Genomic DNA, 27,385 nt, shown 5'->3' on the forward strand with positions numbered 1-27,385 from the left:
AAAGAGAACATTTGGAAACAATAGAACAGGACCTAAAATGCTGTGAAAAGGAATATGTGGAAAATCCAACAGAGTCAAACTTCCAAAAGTGGGAAGAAAAACAAATCAAATTAAAGGATGAACAATTCCTGTTGGCTAAACAACAGAGGAAATTCTATATGCAAAAACAGTACATTCAGGAACAAAAACCAGGGAAGAGATTAGCATCTATAATCTCAGCTCAAAAAGAAAGTGAAAAAGAGAAGATGTTAACAGATTATTTTGGGAACTTATATAAAAGCAGATTATACCAGGGTGAGGAAGATTTGAATGCCTTCCTTGAAGGCATATAAATGAATGTGTTAACAGAAGAACAAAAAAATAGGCTTGAAAGTGCGATTAACATCTCTGACATAGATAGGGTTCTGAATAATATTTCCAAAAATAAATCCCCGGGAACAGACCATATTTCGTTTGAGATTTATGGAATGTATAGGGAAATACTTTCCCCTAAATTATAAAAAATGTGGAATGACTCAAGGGTAAACAAAATACTCCCAGACACATTATGAGAGGCACTGATAACATTAATATTGAAGGCTGGGAAAAATCCCACCCTATCTCCTTGATTAATACTGATAATAAACTACTAGCTAAAGTCTTAGGCTGCTTTCACACTAGCGTTCGTTGGTCCGCTCGTGAGCTCCGTTTGACGGAGCTCACGAGCGGACCCGAACGCCTCCGTCCAGCCCTGATGCAGTCTGAATGGATGCGGATCCGCTCAGACTGCATCAGTCTGGCGGCGTTCAGCCTCAGCTCCGCTCGCCTCCGCACGGACAGCTGAACGCTGCTTGCAGCGTTCGGGTGTCCGCCTGGCCGTGCGGATCCGTTCAGACTTACAATGTAAGTCAATGGGAACGGATCCGCTTGAAGATGTCACCATATGGCTCAATCTTCAAGCGGATCCGTCCCCCATTGACTTTACATTGAAAGTCTGAACGGATCCGCGCAGGCTACTTGCGCACTTGCGAATTTTTTTAAAGTTATTAATGCCGACGGATCCGTACTGAACGGAGCCTCCGTCTGCATTAATATGATCGGATCCGTTCAGAACGGATCCGATCAAGCGCAAGTGTGAAAGTAGCCTTAGCGGCTAGATTAAAAGGAGCAATTACATTACTTGTGTATTGGGATCAAACTGGGTTTATGCCTTGTAAAACTACAACAGACAATATAATGCAATGTTATTTAAATATGCAACTTAAATGAACAAATAGTGGTGAACTCTTGGTGGTAACTTTGGATGCTTCCATAACTATAGAATGGCCATTCTTGTTTGCTACATTAAAAAAGATGGGTTTCGGGAATTACTTTATTTCATGGGTCAAATTATTATACAATGATGCAAAGACCAAAATAATAGTCAGCGATGAACTGAGTCCTTTAATATTGAGAGAGGAGTAAGGCAGTATTGCCCCCTGTCTCCTCTTCTCCTCGCTATAGTTATGGAACCCCTTGCTTCGCTAATTAGACAAGATAGAAAGATAATTGGGTTTAGATACAGGAATTATGTATACGGATGATATGATGTTATTTTAGGGTCACATAATTCGCTGCCCCGTATTTTTGAGATCTTTGAGCGATTTGGGAAGCTAGGGGGTTTAAAAATAAATTGTGACAAATCCGTATGTATCCCTCTGGACCCTATAGGAGGATTTACCCCGGGGCCCTTGCAGATTATAAAAGAAGGCGAAAAAGTAAAATATCTAGGTATACAGCTGTCAAGTAATTCAAAGGAGTATATAAGATTAAATGTCATTCCTTTAATAGATAAAATTAGAAAAAAGGTACAAATTTGGAATAAGCTAGACCTCTCAATAGCTGGGAGACTTTCTCTTATTAAGATGTGTCTACTCCCAATGTTAAACTATATATTATGGAATTCTCCAGTAGAAATACCTCAAAAGATCTATAAGACAATAGAGAGTTTATTTAGTGAACTGATATGGAGGGGCCAAAGACCTAGAATTAAAATCCAAATACTTCAGAAACCTGAAACAAAGGGAGGGAAGTCAGTACCAGATGTAAAATTATTCTTTCTGACAGTTCAAATAAGGAATATACTGGCATGGGGGAGAACCCCTTTGTATAGGTCTATAATAAGAATTGTAGATAAAAATAAATTACATTGTGGAGTGAGTATCTCAGGTATTAGAGACAGGCATTCATTTACATGAAACATTTCAGGCGTCGTCAGTGATGAGATTAATGTACAAAATATGGATGGGAGTCAAATCATTATGGCATAATATAGAACTACATAAAGATACGCTAATATGGAATAATATATACCTAACAGACTTAGGGACTATACAAAAGAACATCTGGCAGAAATATGGGATAGAAAGACTTGGACAGGTTTGGGAGAATGGGGAGTTAAATAGATTTTTATGCAATAAAAACAACTTATGGTCTTTCAGATAAAGAGTTATTTTATTATATTCAATTAACACACGCAATTAAAGTTTTCTCGTGCGAGAAAAGAAATAGGGGTCCTCCCCCAGTCCTTAGATAAGATTTCAAAAATGACTTTTGAAAAAAAAAAAATATATATCCAAGGTATATAATATTCTGTTACTTTAAAAGAATAATAAAGACTGCTCCAAGACGAGGCTATACAAATGGGATGGATTAATCGGGCTGATGGAAAATGAAAGATGGGAGAGTATATTGTTAGATACAAGAAGAGTCTCCTCAAACCCGGCCTATAGGCTTATACAGTATTGTATGTTTCGGGTATCGAAATATCAATACTTTTGTCCGGTATCAACCTTGATACCGGGATTTGCCATTTATCGATACTAGGAAACATGGAGCGCGCTGCTGTCGGCAGCACAGGGGAGAAGGAAGCAGTCTCTCGCTTCCCCCAGTGCCGCCGCTGCCACAAATGAAAAGAGAGAGGGGAAGAGGAGGGGAGGGGCTGTGGCCACTGCGCCACCAATGATGTTAGGCTGCACCCGACCTCTATGAGAGGAGCTGCGATACGCGACAGTTAACCCCTCAGGTGCGGCAGGGGTTAACTGCTGCGGATTGCAGCTACCTTTCATAGAGGTCGGGTGTGGCTATATGTTTCTGCAGTTAGCACCCGCCTCCTGTATTTTAATTAATGGGCACATTATCTTCATTGGTGACGCAGTGCGCCCCCCCACCCGAGTATTAAAAACATTGGTGGCGCAGTGCGCCACCCCACAGTATTAAAGTCATTAGTGGCAGTGGCCACAGGGTCCCCTCCCCTCTTCCTCAGTAACAGTTCTGATCGGAGCCCCAGCAGTGTAATCCTGGGGCTCAGATAGGTTACCATGGCAGCCAGGATGCTACTGAAGCCCTGGCTGCCATGGTAAGTTCCCTGCTGCTGTGAGCACAAAGCCCAGGGCAGCAGAGACAGTGTGAGATCCTATTCACCCTAATATAGCCCTAAGGGGGCTAATAGTTGAAAAAAAAGTTTTAAAAAACACCAACATATTACCGTAAGTATAAATCACCTCCTTTCCCAATTTTACATCTAAAATATATAAACAGTAAATAAATCAACATATTACATATCACCACGTCCAAAAAGTCCAATCAATTACAATATAAAAAAATATCTCCTATGCGTGGTATCAAGTATCGCAATACTTTTTTAGATAGGGGTGGATGATTTTCATCTGTTATGGCAATGTAGGCAGATACAAGACTTCTGGAGCAAGGTTCTCTTCTGTATTAAAAATAACCTCTCCCTTTTTTGGGGGAAAGGAGGGGGGAGGGAAGGGAAATGGAAAAATGAGGATATGTGTATGGATTATTTGTAATGAATTAAGGATTTTATTAACTATTGTATGAGTAACTTATGTATTTTAAGTTTATAATGTCTAATAAAAAATGTTATAATAAAAAAATTATAAAAAAATAAAATAAAATAATAATAATATTATTACAGGCTATAGCTACTAGAGAAAGGTCGCTGATCCAGGGAGTTATTCCGTTTGCCTGATTGGAGTCGGGAACAATTTTTTTCCCCCTAAAGTGGGGAAAATTGGATTCTATCTCACAGGTTTTTTTTTTGCCTTCCTCTGGACCAACTTGTAGGATAACAGGCTGAACTGGATGGACAGATGTCTTTTTCAGCCTTATAAACTATGTTATATCCTATCTGTAATTCCACTTGACTGCAAATAACTGGCCATTTACAAGTGTGAATGACGCCCCTTTTTCCACATGTCTAGACACCAACCCTTGTGGGAATCCAGCTCTATTTTTTGGGACTTTTACATACAGGACCCTGTATTTGCAGTTTTACAGGAATGGAGGGTCCCCATGCCGATCACAGGCAGGGTGGTACCTTTGGGAAACTTTTTTTTTTTTTCTCTCGCCAAACATTTGTGTATATATATTGAGGATATATATAAAAAATAAAAACCTTATCTGTCCTTTGATTACCAATATCCATTCAATACAGGAGACTATGTTTGTTTGGGGAGCTTTCACAGCGGTACCAATCATCGCTCCAAGCCCTCAGCTACATCTGGTAACCGAACTAACGGGCTAAGCATGAAGATGGCTTCTCTTATATGTGGGTTTTTTGATGGTTAACAAGAGATGATTTATGGTTGAAACACTTATCACATTCTGAACATGAAAATGGCTTCTCCCCTGTGTGATTTCTCTGATGAGTAACAAGATCTGATTTATGGTTGAAACATTTTCCACATTCTGAACATGAATATTGCTTCTCTCCTATGTGAATTCTCTGATGTCTAACAAGATGTGATTTACAATGAAAACATTTCCCACATTCTAAACATGAAAATGGTTTCTCCCCTGTGTGACTTCTTTGATGGATAACAAGATCTGATTTCTGATTAAAACATTTCCCACATTCTGAACATGAAAATGGCTTCTCCCCTGTGTGACTTCTCTGATGTATAACTAAATGTGATTTATGATTAAAACATTTCCCACATTCTGAACATGAAAATGGCTTTTCCCCTGTGTGAATTTTCCGATGTGCATCAAGACTTGATTTACGGTTAAAACATTTCCCACATTCTGAACATGAAAATGGCTTCTCCCCTGTGTGAATACTCTGATGTTTAAATAGAGATGATTTATTGGTAAAACATTTCTCACATTCTGAACATGAAAATGGCTTCTCTCCTGTGTGATTTCTCTGATGTTCAACAAGAGCTGATTTCTGCTTAAAACATTTCCCACATTCTGAACATGAAAATGGCTTCTCTCCTGTGTGATTTCTCTGATGTACAACAAGAGCTGATTTACCCTTAAAACATTTCCCACATTCTGAACATGAAAATGGCTTCGCTCCTGTGTGAATTCTCTGATGAACAAGAAGATATGATTTTTGGTGGAAATATTTACCACATTCTGAACATGAAAATGGCTTCTCTCCTGTGTGAATTCTCTGATGAACAAGAAGATATGATTTTTGGTTGAAACATTTACCACATTCTGAACATGAAAATGGCTTCTCTCCTGTGTGATTTCTCTTATGTTTAACAAGAGCTGATTTCTGCTTAAAACGTTTCCCACAATCTGAACATGAAAATGGCTTCTCCCCTGTGTGATTTCTTTGATGTACAACAAGAGCTGATTTATGCTTAAAACATTTCCCACATTCTGAACATGAAAATGACTTCTCCCCTGTGTGATTTCTCTGATGTGTAACAAGATTAGATTTTTGGTGAAAACATTTACCACATTCTGAACATGAAAATGGCTTCTCTCCTGTGTGAATTCTCTGATGTACAACAAGAGCTGATTTATATTCAAAACATTTACCACATTCTGAACATAAAAATGGTTTCTCTTTTACGTGAGCTGTTTGATGTTTAGCACCTCTTCTGTGACTTTTATTCTGTATTTCAGTCTGTGATAAATCAGAAAATCGGACCTGTTTAAAAGAATTAAATGATGCATTGTTGCTGTGATTCGATGAGGGTATATCTTGCATATTGGCATGCTCTTCAAATGTATTTTGTGTGATACCACAATCATCTACTTCAAAATCTGAAGATACCAGATGTTTCCCTAAGTTCCTGGTACAGTCATCTGCCAAGAACAAAACACATTTTATTATTGATAAATAACATTAAAATTGTATTGATTTATTGTTTTATAACTTTTACAATGAAAAAAATGTAATTACAAGGCATGGCACAAAAGTCAAGTATCAATTAACTAAAACAGTGGTGGCCAAACAGACTACAATCTAAGAGTAGACAGAGCAGCATAACTAGAAAACGCTGGCTCCCACCTTGAGCAACTTCCCTGCAACCCCCACCCAATCAGTAATTTTAAAGATATATAAATAAAACATTTACTAGCGCTGGACAAGAGGCGACGAATCCCCTCTTAGAGCCCCACACAATAATTATCTCCCCTCAGAGTCCCTTTCACAGTGGAATTCCCCCTTAGTGCCCTCTTCACAGTACTGATGCTCCCTAAGTGCCCCCACTCAGTAGAATCTCCACTTGAGGTCTGCAAACAGTAGTTATGCCCCCTAAGTGATCCCACACAGTAGTTATGCCCCCTAAATGCCCCCACACAGTAGTTATGCCCCCTTTGTGCGCCCCCTGCAGTAGTGATGTCCCTTAGTGTCCCCTTTACATTAGTGAAGCTCCTGTACTGTGAATAAAGTTAAAGTAATACCGATCTTCCCAGCAGCAGACAAATATCTGGTGTTCAGTGGTGAGACTTTTTTGTGTGACCTCTTAAGGATACATTCACACGTGATAAAAGTCCATAAAAAAAAACAGACACACTCAGTGTTTTTCAACCATTTTTTGCATCTCTTTCATGGTCGTCTGGATGTTTTGCATTCATTTTTAACGGCCATTATTTGAGGATGATTTAGATGATTTTTATTTGCTTTTTTTTAAATTTAATTACCAATCCCTGCAATATGAATAATGTCCCCCATAGTGGTCCCAGTTAGTAATAATGTCCCCCAGGGTGGCCACCCATCAGTAATAATTAAAATTGTTAATAATGTGCAGGGTTTTGTTTTTATGGGGAAAAAAAATAATTACTCCTCTCATCCACATGCACGTGTAGAGAATAGTCGCTCTTCATTTGGTGCTAAAGGACCTACACTCTCAGTGGGACGATGTCACCATGCGCTCCTAAGCAATAATGCTGGGAGAGCATGGTGATGTCATCACGTTGGTAGCACAGGTCCTTCAGCACCAAGAGAGACTGCCTAGTGTGTGCAAGCGGATAAGGCACTTTATTTTTATTTTAACCCCTAAAAGGCCATTTTCCACTAGTGTACCCATTTTAAACTGGCCATTACATGCATGCACTCCTGTCTAAATGGCTATTAAAAATAGTCCCATTGATTTACACGGGGTCCATCTGGCAGTGAAAACGGCCACAAATAGAACATGTCCTATTTTTCACAACTACGATTCACTCGCCTTAGAAAAAAATGGCCACATGAATAGCGCCATTGAGTTCAATTCATTCTAAAAACAGCGGTGTGCCATTTTCCACTGTTGTGTGAATGTAGCCCTATCCTGCAGCCTTTCCCGATTACACAAACTACATATAGCGCCGAAGAATAATCCTGTGACCTGAACATCATCACTGCAGCTAGGACAATGTGCACACCGAGGTCTCTCCAAATCTCAGTCCTGTCGCTGTCAAGTAAACAAACTGCATGGCCCACACCATAACATCTTCCTATTTTTGTGCATTTATATTAAAGGGGTTGTCTCATCTGAGACAATGGGGGCAATTCGCTAGGATATTGTCTGGTAGGTGCGGGTCCCACCGCTGCGACTGGCACCTATTTCCTAAATGGAGCTCTGAAAGTGGTGAAGGGTGCACTGTGCATGTGCAGCACTGGCGTGGCTATTTCTGTCAGGCCCATAGAAGTGAATAGAAACACTGGCTGGTCATGAGCAGTGCGCTCCCATTCACTTCTATGGGGAGAGCACTTGGTGGTGGGCAGACAAGAGTCCTCCAGCCACCACTTTGCCCGCTCCGTTCTCGATATAGTTGCGGGTCCCAGAGGTTGGACCCGCACCTATTAGACAATGGGGGCATATCCTAGTGATATGCCCCCATTGTCTCAGATGAGACAACTCCTTTAACCCCTTAGTGACCAGCCTGTTTTGGGCCTAACTGACCAAGCGTTTTTCTTCCTTTTTTCATCATTGCGTTCCAAAAGCTGTAACTTTTTTATTTTTCTGTCTATATAGCTTTATGAGGGCTTGTTTTTTGTGGGACAAGTTGTAGTTTTTAATGGGACCATTTTGGGGTACACATAACTTTCTTATCAAATTGAATTACCCTTTCTGGGAGGGAGATGGGAAAACCAGCAACACTGCCACTGCGTTTTTACGTTATAAATTTTATAGCGTTCATTTTTCGGTATAAATGACATAATATCTTTATTCTCTGGGTCACTATGATTACAGTGATATCAAATACATAGTGTTTTTTTCTATTTTACTACTTTTTTTTTATAAAACCCCTTTTTTTTATTTTTTTTTAAAGAAAAAAAATGATTTTGCATTGCCGCTTCCAAAGACCCATAACTTTTTTATTTTTCTATCTATGGAGTTGTGTGCAAGCTTGATTTTTGCAGGACGACTTGTATTTTTCATTGGTGTCATTTTGGAGTAAATGGCGCTTTTTAATCACTTATTATGTTTTTTGAGGTTGCAACTAAGAATAAATTAGCAATTGTCTTTTTTTTATGGCATTCACAGTAGGTGATAATTTGCATGAGAATTTATGTAGTCTGGGTCATTATGGACGCAGCAATGCCAAACATATTGGGTAGGTTTTTTGGCAATTTTTTTTATTGAAAAGCATATTTTCAATTTAAAAAAAAGCATAATTGTATGGGATTTTTTTATTGAATAAATGTTTTTTTCTTACCATTTAATAGTCCTACAAGGGGACTATAACAGACAGCTTTTTGATTGATTTTAAAATGCAATGCATTATCCCTATAGTGCATTGCATTTTAAGGTCAGTGCTATTCTGACATTAACAGGCCTGCTGGAAATTAATCAAGGATAGTCTGGGGCTAAGCCAGCCTTCACACACATCAGCCCTCCGCAATCACATTTACGGGGTGCCGATGAGAGTCCGCTCCCTCTGTAAGCACTATACATGCGGCAGGCGCCACTGCCCGCGGCATGTGAAGTGTTAAACAGCACGGATCAGCACTCCTGCCAGTCCAGGCTGTGGGCCCCCACTCCCCGCTGCACAGGGGAACCAGTATTGATAGCATGTCAAGGCGAGTAGGTGAATTTATTTATGCACATGTAAGAAATACAGATTAATACAGATTTTTAAGAATTTTAAGGAAAATAATGTATATATTGTATTGGTATCATCTTTTCAGCAACTTCCTAGTAATTAGTGCCTATACTTGTCCTCTGAAAGCCAGTGTGAGCGAGTACTGTCTATCTGGACAACGGACCATTAGCATATCAAAGGTGCTGTAGTTGTCAATTATCTAAAGAATGGCTGACAATTGTCCAGTAGGTGGTACATGGCTAGTGGGGCAGGAAATGCTGGAATATCCCAACATTCCAGCTGCTTCTATCAGTCTTCAAGAGTTTACTGAAAATTGCTAGAAAACCATAAGGAACAACCAAAAGGATGTGTCCAAGCCATATTCTAGAAAATGCTAGGGCTGGCTGTTAGGAAGGAAGGAAGAAGCGAAGAGGCAGAAGAGAGAAGGAGAAGAGAAAAGAAAAGTGCTACACAAGAGGAAACCTGGAGGGGCCAGAGCAAAGACCGGGACTGGAGAGACATGAGAAGACCTCTGTATAGTAACTACACTGTACTGTAGAGGGATAGGAACTTGTGGTTTAGTTACCAAATGGTCTTGGGAGTAACTTTATTATTAGTAGTAATTATTAGTAATTGTTATTGTGTACAAGTCTCTCCGTATGTGATATTTATTTTTGTTCTTTTATACTTTAATATATACTCATCAATAATAATTGTAATATCATTATTCCCACATTGCACAATATATCTATCTTTTTCTTTATTTGTATAAGCAGAATCTTAGAGACCTCTCTGCTTTACTTAGTGGTCACTACTCACCTGGGCGGTTATCTGTAGGAATGTCCTCTGTACTCTGCTCATCACCCCTCACATATGTCTCTGTAGGATTAATATTGTTCAGATCTTCACCCGGATTCACAATCTGTAAAATAAATATTGTAGAAGTCATCAGACGGTTGGAGAAGTCGTGTGGAATGTTTTATATGACCTGAAAAGATGACCAAAAGTGACCGGACAGCAGGAGTTATCAGACCAAAATATCTGCAGGTCTCCTGTATAAATCCAATCCAAATTCCTGAACAAACCCGTTAATGCTGTCTTCCTGTTCTGTCTACCAGTTTTGGGATGACTGCAGGCATGAAGATACTGTACCTAATATAAGGGACAGCGGAGAACACAGGAGAGGGGAGAACTGATTATCACTGTCTATAGTATAAGGACAGGAGAGAAAATAGGAGAAGTGAGAACTGATTATCTATCACCCCTAGAACACTGTGCTTATCACTGCTTATAGTACAAGGACAGGAGAGAAAACAGAAGAAGCAAGAACTGATTATTATCACTACTTGTAATAAGCAAAGTTTTCAAATTCGATTTGGTTGCCTTTCCCCAAAAGTTGCCTTGTTACAAATTAATTAGTCACAAAGTGCATTAAACAAGGTATATCCCAGCCTGCAATTACATTTTAGGGAGAATGTATCCTGGTGCACATCACTGTGAATTGTAGAAACATGCATAGCTAGTCCTTTCTGGTAGCTAAACCAGTTACTGTGAGTCAGTATGACAGGCAGGTCACATACAGTATATGGCTGTGCACATCATCGTGCAGGCCACCAACAGTCCTAGCTGACCCTTAGCAAAACCAAGAAAAAACAAAAGCATACAGCATTAAGGATGAGAGAACCTGAACTTTATAGGTTAGGGTTTGGTGTTCGGGCAGTGAAGGAATCCTATTATGGATTCCGTTATAACGGTATATAACAGAATTCTATGACGGAATGCAAAATGGAAGCCTTTAAGAGGCATTCTGTTTTGATCCTTCATAATAGAAGTCTATGGCCAAGTATAACGGATCAGTCTGGTTTCGTTAAGCACAACGAAAAACAAAGTCTTGCATAACTGAAACTAGACGGATCTGTTATGCTTGGCCATAGACTGCATTCCGTCATAGAATTCCGTTATATTCTGTTATAATGGAATCCATAACGGGATTCCTCCACTGCCCGGACGCCGAACCTGTAAAGTTCGTGTTCGCTCATCCCTATACAGCATCCATCAGTAAAGAAAAAATATTTAAAAATTCTGCGTGCCCTGCAGGTGTCCTAATAACGCTTTAGTGGAACAAAATAAGGACATGGATACAATCTATATAAAATACAATAAAGTAGTGGTGAGAAAATGACTGTGCGGCACTATTAGACTTAGTTCACACGTCACTTATTTTGTCAGTTATTGTCAGCCCAAAGCAGGGGCAGGTCAAACCCACAGAACAGGTGCAGATTTATTCATGATACCTAATCCGACAGTTGGCTTGGCTCCTGAATTTGTCTCACAAAAACTGATGGAAATTACTGAAGAGTGAATTCAGCCTTAAAGGTCAATGTTAGCGACAGCTCTAATTTATCGGCATGGAGTTGACCGTGCAGTGTCCCCATGACAGTGGAGAGAATGTCAGTAGTAAGGCTGTGTTCCATCAGAAGAACTGCCATAAAAGTGGATCATGTAGTTTGAGCATCCAATTTCAAACAGTTTTTGGTCAGCATTTGATCAGTATTTGTAAGGTAAAACCAGGAGTGGGTTCAAAACAGAGAACATGTGCTGGAAATATGTATGTCTTCTGTGTTGTTGTTTTTTTATCAGATAATTTTTATTAACAGTTTTTCCATTATACAAAAGAAGAAACACACCCACCCCGCACCAGCGATGAGACAGGCACGCCACCACCAATATACGTATATTGTGTAAGAACAGCAAAACAGAGGATACCAACACTTTAAATACGTGCACCACATCTAACCTCATCCAAGGATAAATCAACCCTTGTACTCCTTCACTCCAGGTCACCCATCACGATGTCCCTTCCTATTTTGAATCTCGCATGTGCATGACACTAAACCACACGGACCTCTGAGACCACTCCTCCCACAACATCCCAGAGAATCACAAGCCAAGCTAAGTCGCCTCCCAGTGTCCTCAACTCCAATCTCAGGGCCCACCTACCGGTCAGGTTTTTAGGATTTCCTTAGTATTAAGCAGGTGATATAATTAGTGTAAATAGCTTAGGACGTACCACAGGTGTTCATTCTGTGGGATATTCTCAAATCCTGACTGGTAGGTGGGCCCTGAGAACTGGAGTTGGGGAATCTGCTCTATGCATTTGTCCCAAATTTTGGGTTGGGGGTCTAAGCCAGTATTTTAGCAATTAATTTTCTGGCCTGGAAAAGCAGACGCTGCCCTCCCAGGCGAGTATTCCGGTTATTAACATCTAATATTCCCAGCACAGATGTACTCGGACCAGGCTGAACCACAATTTGATATGCATCCTTAATACAGGCTAGTACACTTGTCCAGAAATTTCCAAGCTCTGTACACTCCCAGAACATGTGTAACAGGGACGCGGAACTCTCCCCACATCTAGGGCAGGAAGCATAATTTCTGACCCCAATCTTGAACAAGAATGATGGAGTCCGATATACCCGATGTATAAGAAATAGTTGGGACATACACTGACCCTCACATAACGATAGCTGAGGTGTCAGCGCCAATACTGCCTTCCATTGATCCTCCAATATAGGACCCACCTTTCCGTCCCATTTTTGTTTTACCCCTAGGGAATTCTGTTTCACAGATTTCACAAATAAGTTCCTATAGATGGATGATATTAATCCACTCGAGGAGTCACTTCAAGAATCTGTTGAAACAATGGGACTTTAGTGCATGTTAGCGACACAGACCGAGCCTGAGCCTGGAACGCATGCCTCAACTGCAGAAACTGACAGAAGGCTGAGGAAGGTCAAACTCATTCCTGAATTGTTCAAACTATTTAAATATCCCATCACTTTGCAGCTGGTACAGAAATATCACACCTTTCCGTTCCCAAGGAGAAAACCCTTCTAGGCGAAATATCTCAGGCAGCTGAGGATTCCTCCACAAAGGAGTGACCTGAGTGAAACCCTGTATAGACTGCAGATCACGACACTTATGCCAAACCTTATGCATCAGGTTGAGTCAGGTCTCGTTGCCTCATCAGAGAGACCACTATGTTACAATAAGTCAACCGGCGATTCATTTTCTATTATAAGCGCTATCAGCCGCGCAGATGCGTTGTCTCTCCCCCAACCCCTCAGCTAATGCAACTACGAGGAAATAAAATATTGCTAAGAATTAGGAATAGATAAACCACCTGCATCCTTCCCTCTCTGTGAGGTACCCAGCCGCATCCTGGCCCTTTTCTTGCGGCAAATTAAACTTCTAAACAGCCGTTGTATTCTAAAAAAGATCCGTTATGGAATCCACACAGGGGAATTATGCAGGACATACATAAGTTTTGGCATGAGAATCATTTTAAGGAGATTACTCCTGCCTATTTCAGACATTGGAAATGCACACCACGCATTCATTCATTTTATCGGTCATTTTGTTCAGGAGAGGATCTATATTGCTTTTCACATAGTGCCCAATATTTGATGATATCACAATTCCCAGATACTTGAATTCTTGAGCAACCTGCAGCTGGGTGGACGGGAGGGAGAGGCCAACCGGGACCGCTGGGTGGACGGGAGGGAGAGGCCAACCGGGACCGGGTCTAACGGAAACAGAATGGATTTGTCCCAATGTATACGAAGACCAGACCTATCTCCAAAATATTTTATAAGAGACATTATGGGGCACAGTGATCTTTCCAAATCTCCTACATATATTAGTATGTCATCTGCATACAAGGACACAATGTCTTCTGTGTTTTGGACCCACCCCTGCTTTTGGCTTCCAAATCATAATGAAATCCTGATGCAAAATACTGACCGTGTGATAGATGCCCCATGCTCAATTTGCATGAGTTTGGGCCATTTGCTTCTGAAATTGGTTTTCTTCAGATGAAAAAGAAGTCTGCATGTAGGACTTTCATGGCCTGTTCCCACTGTCAGTATTTGGACAGTAATCGTAAGACAAAAACAGTAGTGGGTCATAAACAGATACCTTGATATTTACATGACTTCTGTGTTTTGGACCCACTCCTGCTTTTGACTTCCAAATCACAATCAAATCCTGATGCAAAATACTGACCATCTAATAAAGACCTTATGGAATCTCAAACAACAGAACATTTTTTAAATTTATATTTTCCTGTTCTTCTGGCGGATCAGAAGAACGGAAAAATAAACTGCAATGTCAAACATGGACACTAGTGTCACAAAGTGGTGAGGGTGGCAACTGCATGAAGAGTCACAATAGTGACCCCGGAACAGAGTGGGGTCACAATAGTGACCCCGGAACAGAGTGGGGAGGGTGGCAACAGCATGTGGAGTCAACATAGTGGCCCAGTCAAAGAGTGGGGAGGCGGGGGGACAAGTAACAGCAGCAGGCGTGTGGCATCAGGCAGATGACCATCAGAATAGTGGCAGCAGCACCTGGGCAGAAGTAACGGGCCATTTGTCAAAATGTTCTGGTTTGGCAGCACCGGTGTCTGGAAATACTGGTTGATCCAGGCCTGATTCATCTTTATAAGGTTAGGTTATAAAGTGATATACTCCAGTTTTCTGGCATATATTGGTCACAGATTGCAAGCTGCGACTTTTCCATGCTCACATCAAGTCTGAAAAAAGGGGGCTTGTCGTGGGCGGGGACGAGCTGATAGGTCCGTCTCATTTACCATTTTCAACACCTGTTTTAGGAAGTTGCCTTAAATTTAGACTGATGGTGGATGCGCTAAAGTTATGTAGAGGCCGGTGCCTCTATATAACTTCGGCAGATCCACCGCCAGGGCAAGGGGTTATTAAGACCGGCGTCTAAAATGCTGGTCTTAATAAAGGATCCACCTGATTCATCTTTATAAAGGTTAATCTCTCTACATTTTGTGTTGAAAGGCAAGTTCTCTTTGGAGTAACTATGCCATCCGTTGCACTAAACACTCCCTCTGATGCCATATTACTGCATAGGCAGTAAAGTTTGCCCAGGGAAAACTTGGCCAGTCACAACCACAATTCAATTTTAGCTGACCGCTAGTCCACAGAATCATTGATCTGGGGTGATAGGGTGCACTCCAAGTATGCTACCACCTGTGGTTCAGGTTCTTCTCCATGTCCTGCTGTTGATGGGCGGTTTCTTCAGTAGGTGAGCGAAGAAAAGTGGTCATTAGAGACTCAAGACTTAAGTTGCTACTGATGGAGCTGGTGCTGTTCCTCAGTGGAGCCTGAGCTCAGAGAGTCCCCCCAGTTAGACCTTCGCAAGGATGGGCGATGGCACACGTAGGCAGCAACTAAACAACTACAAAGGAAGTCTCGATAGCAGTTGAGTTTTTCATTCCTCTCAGAAGGTGTAAAAAAAAAAGGCCCCCCATTTTGGACTGGTAGTGAGGATCTAACATTGTGGAGAGCCAGTAGTCATCCCTCTGCCAAATGCAAACTCGGCCCTCCAGCTGTTTTAAAACTACAAATCCCATCATGCCCTGCTGTAGGCAGACTGGGAATGATGGGATTTGTAGTTTTAAACAGCTGGAGGGCCGAATTTGCCCATCCCTGCCCTAGCCAGTCAGATATATCATCATTCCCCACAGGATGTGAAGGAGTGGAATGACGTAATTCATCCCTTAGTCCTGGCAACTGACAAATAAAGTGGCCTCCTGCAAGGGCCTGAGAAAACGGCAGGTGTCACGCATGAGCTGCCACTGTCTAAGGTCAAAGTTACACCACGGAGTAGTCTTGTCCATCTGCCTCATCTAGAAATCGGTCACGGGTTTCCTCTGCTCATACAGTCGGTCCAACATGCCAACATGTAGAGAGTGGAATTCCAACGTGTGGAAACGTTGCATATGAGGTGATGTAGGGGAATAACATTCTGCCTTTGCAGTTCAAGGAGGGTGTGTTTTGCCCAGTAAGAGTGGCTGAAGTGCATGCACAGTTTCTGGACATTTGTAACAGCTCTTGCAGTTCAGTGGAAGTCATGAGGAACTGAGTGAAAATGAGATTGATGACATGCGCCAGCACAGGGTGCATGGGTCAGTCCTCTCTGGAGGACCACTACGAACTGTGCCTACAGTGGAGGCTGAGGACAAGCTGGAGGATGAGGAGGCAGAGGAGGACATTGGCGCAGAAAACCCATGATTACAACACAGAGGCAGCATTGTCATTACCTTGCAAAGTTGCTGGTGTGCCTGGGCCGGAACCACTATTTACCCTGTGGGCTGTAGACGACATATATTGTACTTGACCGTAGTTACAGCACCAAACGTCAGCACTTATGTGAACTGTACCAGACACTGACAGGCTCAAGGACTGGCCCACCTTCTGCTCAACATACGTGTGCAGGACTGGTACAGCTTTTTTAGACTAATAATGACAGCCTGTGACTCTCCACCTTGGGTGGGCACAAGCCATCAGTTCTCTGAAATGTTCAGAGCCCACCATATGGAACTGTAGCATCAGCAACTTAGCCAGGTGCACGTAAAATTTCTGCGCCATTGAAAGATCTTTCTGCTAAAGTTGGGGATCCCTGAATGCCGGAGATGGCGTGCGGGTCGCTGCGAGATGCAGTGGTTCCTGCATCAGGCTGTACCACTACATTAGTGCCATGTTTTTCCCAGGCCACTTTATTGTGATGTTCCATGTGTTGACACAGGGCCATGGTGGCAATATGAGCACCCTCACCGTGCTTCACCTTCTGCTCACATATCCTGCATATCACCATGCTAACATCCGCCAGTAAATCCCCACATTGCCAAGTATGGCATTTTACCCCCAACACTCCATGCTGACTGCCTGCTGCAATCTTTATGAACCCCCACACCACTAGTTGTTTCCTAAAAGGTTAGACTCCCGAGTAGCAGGCAGTCTACACCAGGCCTGATTTTTTCCAGATCTCCCACTGCTTCCACCCTGCTGGCTCATTGGCATGCTGCTACCCTACTGCTGTCTCACAGGCCTGCTGCCACCGTTTTCTTTAACTGGCTCCTACATGCGATCGCCTACATCATCATCCACTAATGTCTGTTCGTCACTTATGTCACCCTCACCAGTCTCATGGCCATGTCCCCGACAGTTCACAACACATGCTTCCACATGACTGTCACCTTTGCTAGTTGCATGCCTATTGTAGGTTGCAGCGGACCTCTCCAAGTCTGTGGTGGCCTGTAGCACTCACTAATCTTGTCCTCACTGAAAAGTGGAGGACAGCCCACAGCATGCATTACTTCCCAAGCAGAAGAAAGATAGTTGCAGGACAGGCGAGGGCACAGAGGTTGTTCCTGGGCTATGCCAACTAAGCGTGGAGGAACCCACCGATTTCTGGCTTTGTGTATCTGTTGTCTGCTGAGATGATGTTGAAGAGCAAGTCAACCATTCCAGTACAGCTGGATACGACTGCTGGATGACAGTGGTAGATTTTGCCTGTTGTTGCTGCAGCTGCTGCTACCACCACCCCTTCTGCTGCTACTTGTGCCGGCTACAGCAACATTTTTGTCACTGCCCGTTCCTTTTGAGGGCCCAGGCAACTGTCTGTTGGTCATAGTATACAGTCGTGGCCAAAAGTTTTGAGAATTACACAAATATTAGTTTTCACAAAGTTTGCTGCTAAACTGCTTTTAGATCTTTGTTTCAGTTATTTCTGTGATGTAGTGAAATATAATTACACGCACTTCATACATTTCAAAGGCTTTTATCGACAATTACATGACATTTATGCAAAGAATCAGTATTTGCAGTGTTGGCCCTTCTTTTTCAGGACCTCTGCAATTTGACTGGGCATGCTCTCAATCAACTTCTGGGCCAATTCCTGACTGATTGCAACCCATTCTTTTATAATCACTTCTTGGAGTTTGTCAGAATTAGTGGGTTTTTGTTTGTCCACCCGCCTCTTGAGGGTTGACCACAAGTTCTCAATGGGATTAAGATCTGGGGAGTTTCCAGGCCATGGACCCAAAATGTCAACATTTTGGTCCCCGAGCCACTTAGTTATCACTTTTGCCTTATGGCACGGTTCTTCACCAAACTGTTGTTAGATTGTTGGAAGAAGTTACTGTTGGAGGGTGTTTTGGTACCATTCTTTATTCATGGCTGTGTTTTGGGGCAAATTGTGAGTGAGCCCACTCTCTTGGATGAGAAGCAACCCCACACATGAATGGTCTCAGGATGCTTTACTGTTGGCATAACACAGGACTGATGGTAGCGCTCACCTTTTCTTCTCTGGACAAGCCTTTTTCCTGATGCCCCAAACAATCGGAAAGAGGCTTCATCGGAGAATATGACTTTGCCCCAGTCCTCAGCAGTCCATTCACCAATCTGTCCCTGATGTTTTTTTGGAGAGAAGTGACTTCTTTGCTGCCCTTCTTGACACCAGGCCATCTTCGAAAAGTCTTCACCTCACTGTGCGTGCAGATGCGCTCACACCTGCCTGCTGCCATTCTTGAGCAAGCTCTGCACTGGTGGCACTCCGATCCCGCAGCTGAATCCTCTTTTGGACGCCCTGAAGCCTTCTTACTAAGAACTGAACCTCTTTCCTTGAAGTTCTTGATGATCCTATAAATAGTTGATTGAGGTGCAATCTTAGTAGCCACAATATCCTTGCCTGTGAAGCCAATTTTATGCAACGCAATGATGGCTGCACGCGTTTCTTTGCAGGTCACCATGGTTAACAATGGAAGAACAATGATTTCAAGCATCACCCTCCTTTTAACAGGTCAAGTCTGCCATTTTAACCCAATCAGCCTGACATAATGATCTCCAGTGCTCGTCAACATTCTCACCTGAGTTAACAAGACGATTACTGAAATGATCTCAGCAGGTCCTTTAATGACAGCAATGAAATGCAGTGGAAAGGTTTTTTGGGGATTAAATTAATTTTCATGGCAAAGAAGGACTATGCAATTCATCTGATCACTCTTCATAACATTCTGGAGTATATGCAAATTGCTATTATAAAAACTTAAGCAGCAACTTTTTCAATTTCCAATACTTATGTAATTCTCAAAACTTTTGGCCACGACTGTACAGTAACTAAAGTAATGTAGCAGATTAAGTATGAATGGTGCTGCAAGTGTACTAGATAAACGAAGCTGTTGAGACCAAGTTGGATGCACAGTAAGTCTATGTACAGTATAACAGAACAGATTATGTATATATGGCTCAGCAGATGAACTATATAAACATGCCTTTACATTAGACCGCTTGTTGACACTGAGTCTGATGCACAGTAAGTCTATGTATAACAGAACAGATTAAGAAAAAATGGTACAGCAGTGGAACAAGATGCATAGGGTGATTACAAAGAGATTGCACTGTCCCGACAGTCTCCCTATGCTCTCCCTACAGTGTGTGAAAACTCTATCTACGATCTCCCTACACTGTCCCTATCCAAGATTCTACAATTAAAAGCTTTGTTAAAAACTGTCCCTAGCACTTGTCATGTCTTCCCCTATGCTTAATTCACAATAAAATGGTGGAGACAGGGCAGGATGAGGATATTATAGGGCAGTCACATAACAGGGGTGGCTATCTGCTGATTAGCTGGCTGCACAGCATTATGGGCCATATTGCATTCCTGGGCTTCATACTTTTACTTTGTAACACGTGTAGCCGCAATTTTACGAAAAAAACGATTTCTTACCACAAAGTCAATTAGTTTTGCTTCAATTTGCTTAACACTAATTACTAAAACTACCTGCTTATCAGTGTTTATACCAAAATGACAGCGGAGAACACAGAGGAGGTGAGAACTGATTATCATCACTAGATGATACTGATTATCCCTCTCTATAGTATAAGGACAAGAGAGGTGAGAACTGATTATCTATCACCACTAGAACACCCTGCTTATCACTGTATATAGTATAAGGACAGGGGAAAACTTAGAAGAGGTGAGAACTGATTATCTATCACCACTAGAACACCCTGTCTATCACTGTTTATATTAAAAGGACAGAAGAGAACACAGGAGACATGCAAACTGATTATGATTATATTATATGATTATTATTACTATTATTGCACCTTCCAAAAGGCCACTGTACTTTTTTTTAACAATCGCTGCACAACTAGATTTATTGCATGCATCATTCAGGGAGCATGTGTTATTACTCCCAAACACAAAGCAGCCACAATGTTCCTGCAATTGTCTCTGACGACCTTGCCCAGTTGGAGTTAGGTGAGGAGACAGCCAGCGCGGTTGTTTGCTGCTTGATGCACTTTAGAAAGTATTTGGCTATGTGGCTACTATCACCCAGGGAGATCAGCTCTAAAACAGCATGGCAACGCTTCACATGATAGGAAATTGAAGTTGAGGAGTGGGAGCGACATTCTTCCCTGCTTCTGTTTAGGACAGGAGGATATCCATGGAGGAGGCCGATAAATGCGTGGTGTTGGAGCAAATGTGGAAGTGTCAATAGGACCTGGCCTTCTTGCTACAGTGCTGCAAATAACATTGATCTAATGGGCTGTGAAAGGCATGAACTGTTCCAGTCCGTAACCGTTGCTCCAGGTGTCCATTGTGTGCACCTTGCTGCACAGCTAGAATTGCAAGGAGTGGCCTACATTCACCGCCATTTGAGAGTACAAAGCAGGGATAGATTTTTATTTATTTTTTTATGCCAGCTACTGTATATAACTTCTAGTGAGGCTGAGCACATGCCATTAGCCCCCTAAAGGCAACAGAAATCAAAAAGTGGTACCACAGAGACTGCACCACCAGCAACTTGTGCAAGCAGGGTTGTTTCTTGGCCACACATTCCATTATCAATGGCTGATGGTGGGACAGAATAGGAGGAGGCATAGTCTGAGCAGGAGGAGCAGTAACTGATGAGGACTTGGACACAGTACTGCACGTGGATGAGAAGGAGGCTGGGGGGGGGGCTGATCTGAGGCTGGGGGTCTGAAGGAGGAGACCGGGAGAAGGAGGAATCTCTTGTTGTGGTAGCTGGCAGACACCTCTGTCACTCCCATGGCTTATTGTAATCTGGCAGATCTTGCAAAGGGCATTGCATTTGTTTTCCAGCACCGTGGAGAAAAACTGCCAGACAGGAGATACTTGCACACTCCACACAGAGCTAGCTGCAGCCGAGCTGGTTTTAGGTCTGGAACATTTCCAGCCTGCGACCACAGTATCATCAGCATCACCAGTTCCCAAGCTGACAGTACTAGAAGCAGATCTGGCCCTGGCAGGTTTTAGGAGGTTCTAACTGTATGTTGCCTTCACTCTGTATTGCTGCCACCATCCTCTTCCTCTCATGTTACCTTCTTCTCAGCTCCCTAATCTAGTTCCCAGATCCTGTCCAACACACAATCATTGTAATAGTCCTCAACATCCCCACCATGAAAACTGCGATATGTCATCATGTGCCCCCTCCAGATTACCTGCTTTATACTTGCCTTGAGTTCCACTGCTGCTACCACTGCCCCTACCACCACCAGTGCAGCTACAGGTGCCACTTCTCCTACCACCACAAACACAGTTATGCATGGGGTACACCTCCTAATATTTAAAAATTAGACTGCTATATGTGATCAAAATGGCGCCTGTACTATTTGTAATATATTGCGCAGGCGCCATTTTGTGCTGCACAAATATAGCACTCTAGATTTTTTTTTTATTGAAGCACAATTTCTGTAACTTACCCCTAAGTCACTAATATGTTTGACCAAATATAGCAGTCAAATTTTTAAGTTGAGAATTATGTATGACCCCCGAACGATGTTACAAATATCCAAATGGCCCTCGGCAGCAAAAAGGTTCCCCACCCCTGCTGTAAGGGGTGCAGTCGCTACTGGGCCTAGGAGCCTGAGGGGGCCCAAAGACCCTTGTGCCACATAAGGAGACACCAGTACTATACAAAGTTCATACAGGTCAAGTTACATCTCTGGCTGGAGGGAAGGGGTAAGGTCAAGAATTTGGCAAGGGGCAGAGAATGCAGTTTCCATTTTTGCCTCAGACAGCACGAAGGCTATGTGCTTCCCTGCCCCTGACCACAAAGCAATGAGGGAAGGGGGACCAAGCTGAACTCTTGCACCAGGGCACATGAGCCTTTAGCTACACCCCTGAATATTATATTATACTCCATACAAGTAAGAAGGAGGACTTGCATCTACATGTGCTAGAATAGAATCCGTGGTATGATCTTGGTACTGCCATTCTGACAGTAAGGAGACACCAGGAGACTGCAGCCTAGACTACAAAACCTTTGAAGATAATGATGCATTTATCTCCTGATGTTCATGTTCAAGCTGACAATCCGGGCACAACTTTGGTTGACCATTTGTAGTATTGCATGGTCCCGGCCTAAGACCTCTCAGAAAACTGTTGTGCCACTACAAAAGATCTGCAGCAGTTGACAGAGAAGGCCATCTTAAAAGTCTACACAGGCAGAAAATAGTGGGAAGATCCAGACAACATGTAACGTCTATGGTCAGGTGTAATCCTGTCATTTCCTCATTTCTCATTATACAAGGATAAATCATATAATACTGATAAATAAGACAAGACTGAAGACAAGATCTTTACAGTCTTCTACAGGTCATAGGTGACATTTCATGAGACCTTATCTCTATCTACCTGATCATCCTGTGGGACATTGTGACTTTCTTCTGAACCATCCTGTGGAAGAAAAGGACTGGGACATCTCTCTGGTGTTATCTCTTCCTTAACTGTAGGAAACACATCCAGTGACTGAATTAATTGCTTACATACAGATAATGAGAGGAGGTGTGTATTTAGTCATGTCTATTACCTGGTGATATGAGAGGCTGGTGATCCTCCATCATGATGCCCTTATATCCATCTACCTGATCATCCTGTGGGACATAGTGATGTTCTTCTGAATTATCCCGTGGAAGAAGAGGACTGGGACATCTTTCCGGTGTTGTTCTCTCTTTCTTAACTGTAGGTGTTGCAGAATCATGATTAGATCGGATGGTCAGCCATGTTGTCTTAGGTATACATCTTGGGGCACATTTATTAGGACCTATGTTTTAGGCGCAGGTCTTAACTAAGCCCTAAGCTGGCAGTGGTTCCGCCAAAGTTATGAAGAGGTGCATGATATTAGTGTATAAAACTTAAATTAAAAAAGTATACATATTCCGTATCGCCGTGTCTGTAACGACCGGCTCTATAAAAATATCACATTATTTGACCCCTCAGATGAACACCGTAAAAATAATTAATAAAACGGTGTCAAAAAGCCATTTTTTGTCCCCTTACATCACAAAAAGTGTAATACCAGGTGATCAAAAAGTCAAATGCCCCCTAAAATAGTACCAATCAAACCATCATCTCATACAGAAAAAAATGAGCCCCTACATAAGACATTCGCCGAAAAAAAACAAAAAAAAAAAACAACTATGGCTTTCAGAATATGGAGACAATAAAAAATCATTTTTTTCAAACTGAGGAACAACCAAAAATAGACATATTTTGTATTGTCGCATCCATAACAACCTGCTCTATAAAAATAGCTCATGATCTAACCTGTCAAATGAACGTTGTAAATAAAAAAAATAAAAAACAGTGCCAAAGCTATTATTTTTTTTTCTTTTTTAAATACTTTATTGTTATAATACAAAACTTTATATCCATATTACTTTGCAATATTATGAAATTCATAAGCCCGTCAGTTCTGGTCTATGAACATGAGTGACATTGATTTCATACCAATGTCGAGAATTATATAAACCTAGAAGAAAAACAAAAACAAATGGAGATCTCTAGCTGGTAAGATCGATAGGATCTACCCGACATCCTGAGCTTACTAAAGGGGATGAGCTAAGCATCCTCTTAAAATTATTATTATATATATATATTTTTTTTCATTATTTAATGCCGGGGGGTCCTGCCATCCTCCAGTGTTCCTAGAGATGCTCCAATATAACTTCATATTCTACTCCAGTGCAGTGCACATAGAGGAGACCAGACTTCACCAACCCCCCACCCAACCCCACCTTGCAGGAAGGAAAAAAAAAAAAAGAAGGAAAAAAGAAAGAAAAAAAAGAAAGGAGAAAAGAAAAAAAAGAAAATCCTTGATAAAGCCTAGGGGGGAAAAAAGGTTCTGATTAATTAACCCTATTCCAATCTTTCCAGAGATTATTCCACTTCAAGTAAGATCCTCTTTGTTTGTACAGAATCTTTTCATAGGTTTTCACTTTCTCGACCAGGCCCAGCCAGTTGTTGCACTCTGGAGCAGAAGGGGAAAACCATAATCTAGTGATCAGGAGCCTAGCCAAGAACAAAACCTTGATCAACAGCTGGCGTTTTGTAGGCTGACAGTTGAGCTCTGATAAGTCCCCCAGGGCCCATATCCTGGGGGACAAAGGGATAAAGATGTTAAGTTTATGAGCCAGATTATTTTGGACCAGACTCCAGTATCTGCTCACCGTTGGGCAGTCCCAGAACAGGTGTAGATGATCTGCCCCGGGAGCGCCACAGCGTGGGCAATCGGAAGAGGCCCTAAGGCCTCTTTTGTATAACCATGTGGGTGTCACATAAATTTTGTGCAAAATATTAAATTGTACAACAATGTGATTAAAATTGTGTGAGACCGACATTAAACTATCCCCCATGTTCTCCCAGTTTGGAGAACCCACCTCTGAAAGTAGAGAAGACCAGGCTCTCTGTCCTGGAGAGAGAACATCCGAAAAAAAATTATTCATTAAGTGCTTATAACAATGTGATACTTTAATTCTCGTGACAGTTTTCTTGCAAATTAAATCGTGTAGAAATAAAGGGGTATCAATAAAAAAATGACTGTCCGAAGTGCAAGATAGTGCTGACCTCAGCTGGAAATATGGAAACCAAGCCACCTCACCTAAATTTGCCCTTTGCTTTAGTTCCATGAGGGGCAAGATTTGTCCCTCACTGACCACTTGGTGTAGATACTGAACATTTTTGTTCCTCCAATACTGGCAGCAGTTTAAATCATTTAAATTAAGAAGCTTTAAGTTATGCCACAGTGGGGTGCAAATAAGTGACGCCTTAACTCCACACCATCTCCTTATGGCCAGCCAAGTCCTCATAGCCATTCTGCAGAAAAAAGTGTGTACCCGCTCAGTGTGTTTAGTAGATAATCAGACTCCAATACAGTAAAGAAATCCGAAAATCCTGAGTCTTTCACCACTCTGCTGCAGAGAGGGCTGTTTTCCCAATCATTAAAAAGACATAATTGGGAGGCCATAAAGTAACCCCTAAAATAGGGGAGGTTGAGACCTCCCCGCTCATAGGGCATAGAAAAGTAGAGTGCCTTTAGTCTCACGCGCTTCCTCCCCCATATTAAATCATTGAGCATCCGGTCTATCAATCTAAAGTAGTTATCTGCAATCCATACAGGCGAGTTGCGCAGAATATAAAGGACCTGGGGCAGTACTACCATTTTTATTAATGAAATTCTGTCCGCTCTAGAAAGCAGGATTTTTTGCCATACCTTAATTTTAGCCCTCACCTTCATCAACAGCGGAATCAGATTTAGTTGTAGATATTCATGCGGTTTGGCAGAAACTGTTATACCCAGGTATTTTATTGAATCGGATATCGTTAGCTGATTATCCCATTCGCCACGCAACTCGTCTATAGGAAGGAGGACGGTCTTATCCCAGTTGATCTCCAAGCCAGATGGATCGGAGAAGAGACCAACCAGTTCCATTATACGAGGGAGAGTGGTGTCTGTTTGATGCATAAAAACCAGGATATCATCTGCATAGAGTGAAACACGATCATACTCCCCATTTATGCCGAAGCCCGCCACCTTTGAGTCCTGCCTTATACTAGTTGCTAAAGGTTCGATATAAATATTGAACAGCAGAGGGGAGAGGGGACAGCCTTGACGGGTACCTCTTACCAAGATGAAACTCTCTGTCACTGTCCCATTAATCCTGATCCTAGCAACTGGGGAATTGTATAACAGCTGAATCATTGCCATGAATTTTGGTCCAAAACGCATTTTTTTCATTACCTCCCAGAGAAAAGTCCACTCAACCCTGTCGAAGGCTTTGGTAGCATCCAACGACAGGATGGAGCGGGCACCACCTCCCGGGGACTGAATATACGTAAATAATCTATGCAAGTTATGCTGAGTACCCCTTTTTGGCATAAAGCCATTTTGATCTGGGTGGATAATGGTGGATATGACCCGCGACAGCCTTCTAGCCAGAGCTTTGGATAGTATCTTAGCATCCGTGTTTAATAAGGAGATTGGTCTATAAGAGCTTAATTCTGCCGGGTCTTTATCCTTTTTTAAGATTAAAACAATGAGAGCCTCCATCATGGAGTTTGGTAATCCCCCTCCCTGTGTTGCTTGGGAAAAAACCTCTAGCAGCTGAGGAAGAATCACATCGCTATACTTACGGTAAACCTCATATGGCAGGCCATCCAAGCCTGGCGATGAGTTTCCTGAAATAGACCCAAGGGCCTCCTGTAGCTCTGAGAGGGACAATTCCTCTTCCAGATATTTTATTTGAGCTTCATTTAAGGTACAAAGTGGAATTTTCTCCAAGAACCGCATCGCCAGTTCAGTTGTCAAGCCAGAGGAGGGTTTATATATCTGAGCAAAGTAATGCAGAAAAGTATTCCTAATTTCTTCTGAGTCTCTTATAATTTCCCCCTCTGTGTTCCGAATCGAGGTAATAGATTGATTTTTCTTATCTTGTTGTGAGGTTATTCTAGCTAAAAGCTTACCCGGTCGTCCAGACTCGGAAAAATAATTTAACCCCTTAAAGAATACCCTATGGTTTGCCTTCTCTGTTACACAACTCTCTAGGAGACAGCTGGCCTTCTGCATCTCTTCCCTGTTGTGCTCAGTGGGTTGCCTGGTGAATCGCTCAGTTGTAGATGCCGCAATCTTAGCCAATTCCTCCTCCTTCCTTTTAAATGTTCTCTTTAGTGCAGCAATCTCACTTATGAAGGCCCCCCTCAAGTATGCTTTCAATGCATCCCATACCATATTGATGTTTGCAGAGGGTAGATTCACCTCCCAAAAGGAGGAAATCAGCAGTTTGATAACCTGATGATTATCCATGATAGTGAGCCAATATGGATTCAGCTTAAATCCCAGCCCCCTAATATCCTTGTTCTCCCCAGTGCAAACCTCAATCAGAACGGGTGAATGGTCTGAAATTGTTCTTACTCCGTA

The 27,385-nt window shown here is 42.1% G+C and overlaps 2 protein-coding genes across 2 annotated transcripts in view; one reads left to right on the forward strand and one right to left on the reverse strand.

The window, feature by feature from the left end:
• LOC122940407 (zinc finger protein 850-like) overlaps positions 1 to 27,385 on the forward strand; it is a 335,684-nt gene that overhangs the window by 142,156 nt on the left and 166,143 nt on the right. The window lies entirely within an intron of this gene.
• Positions 4,065 to 10,161, reverse strand: LOC122940423 (zinc finger protein OZF-like). Its single transcript, XM_044297097.1, has 2 exons — positions 10,111 to 10,161; positions 4,065 to 6,087 (listed from the first exon to the last, which is right to left on the reverse strand). Exon 2 carries the CDS (start codon positions 5,987 to 5,989, stop codon positions 4,586 to 4,588), a length of 1,404 nt encoding a protein of 467 aa, XP_044153032.1. The 5' UTR covers positions 5,990 to 6,087; positions 10,111 to 10,161; the 3' UTR covers positions 4,065 to 4,585.

The sequence above is a fragment of the Bufo gargarizans genome, chromosome 6 (genome assembly GCF_014858855.1).
Source record: "Bufo gargarizans isolate SCDJY-AF-19 chromosome 6, ASM1485885v1, whole genome shotgun sequence".
Lineage (NCBI taxonomy): Eukaryota > Metazoa > Chordata > Amphibia > Anura > Bufonidae > Bufo > Bufo gargarizans.

Excerpts from the sequence above, each read along its gene's own strand:
- LOC122940423 (XM_044297097.1), bottom strand. The coding sequence starts at position 5,989 with ATGCAAGATATACCCTCATCGAATCACAGCAACAATGCATCATTTAAT.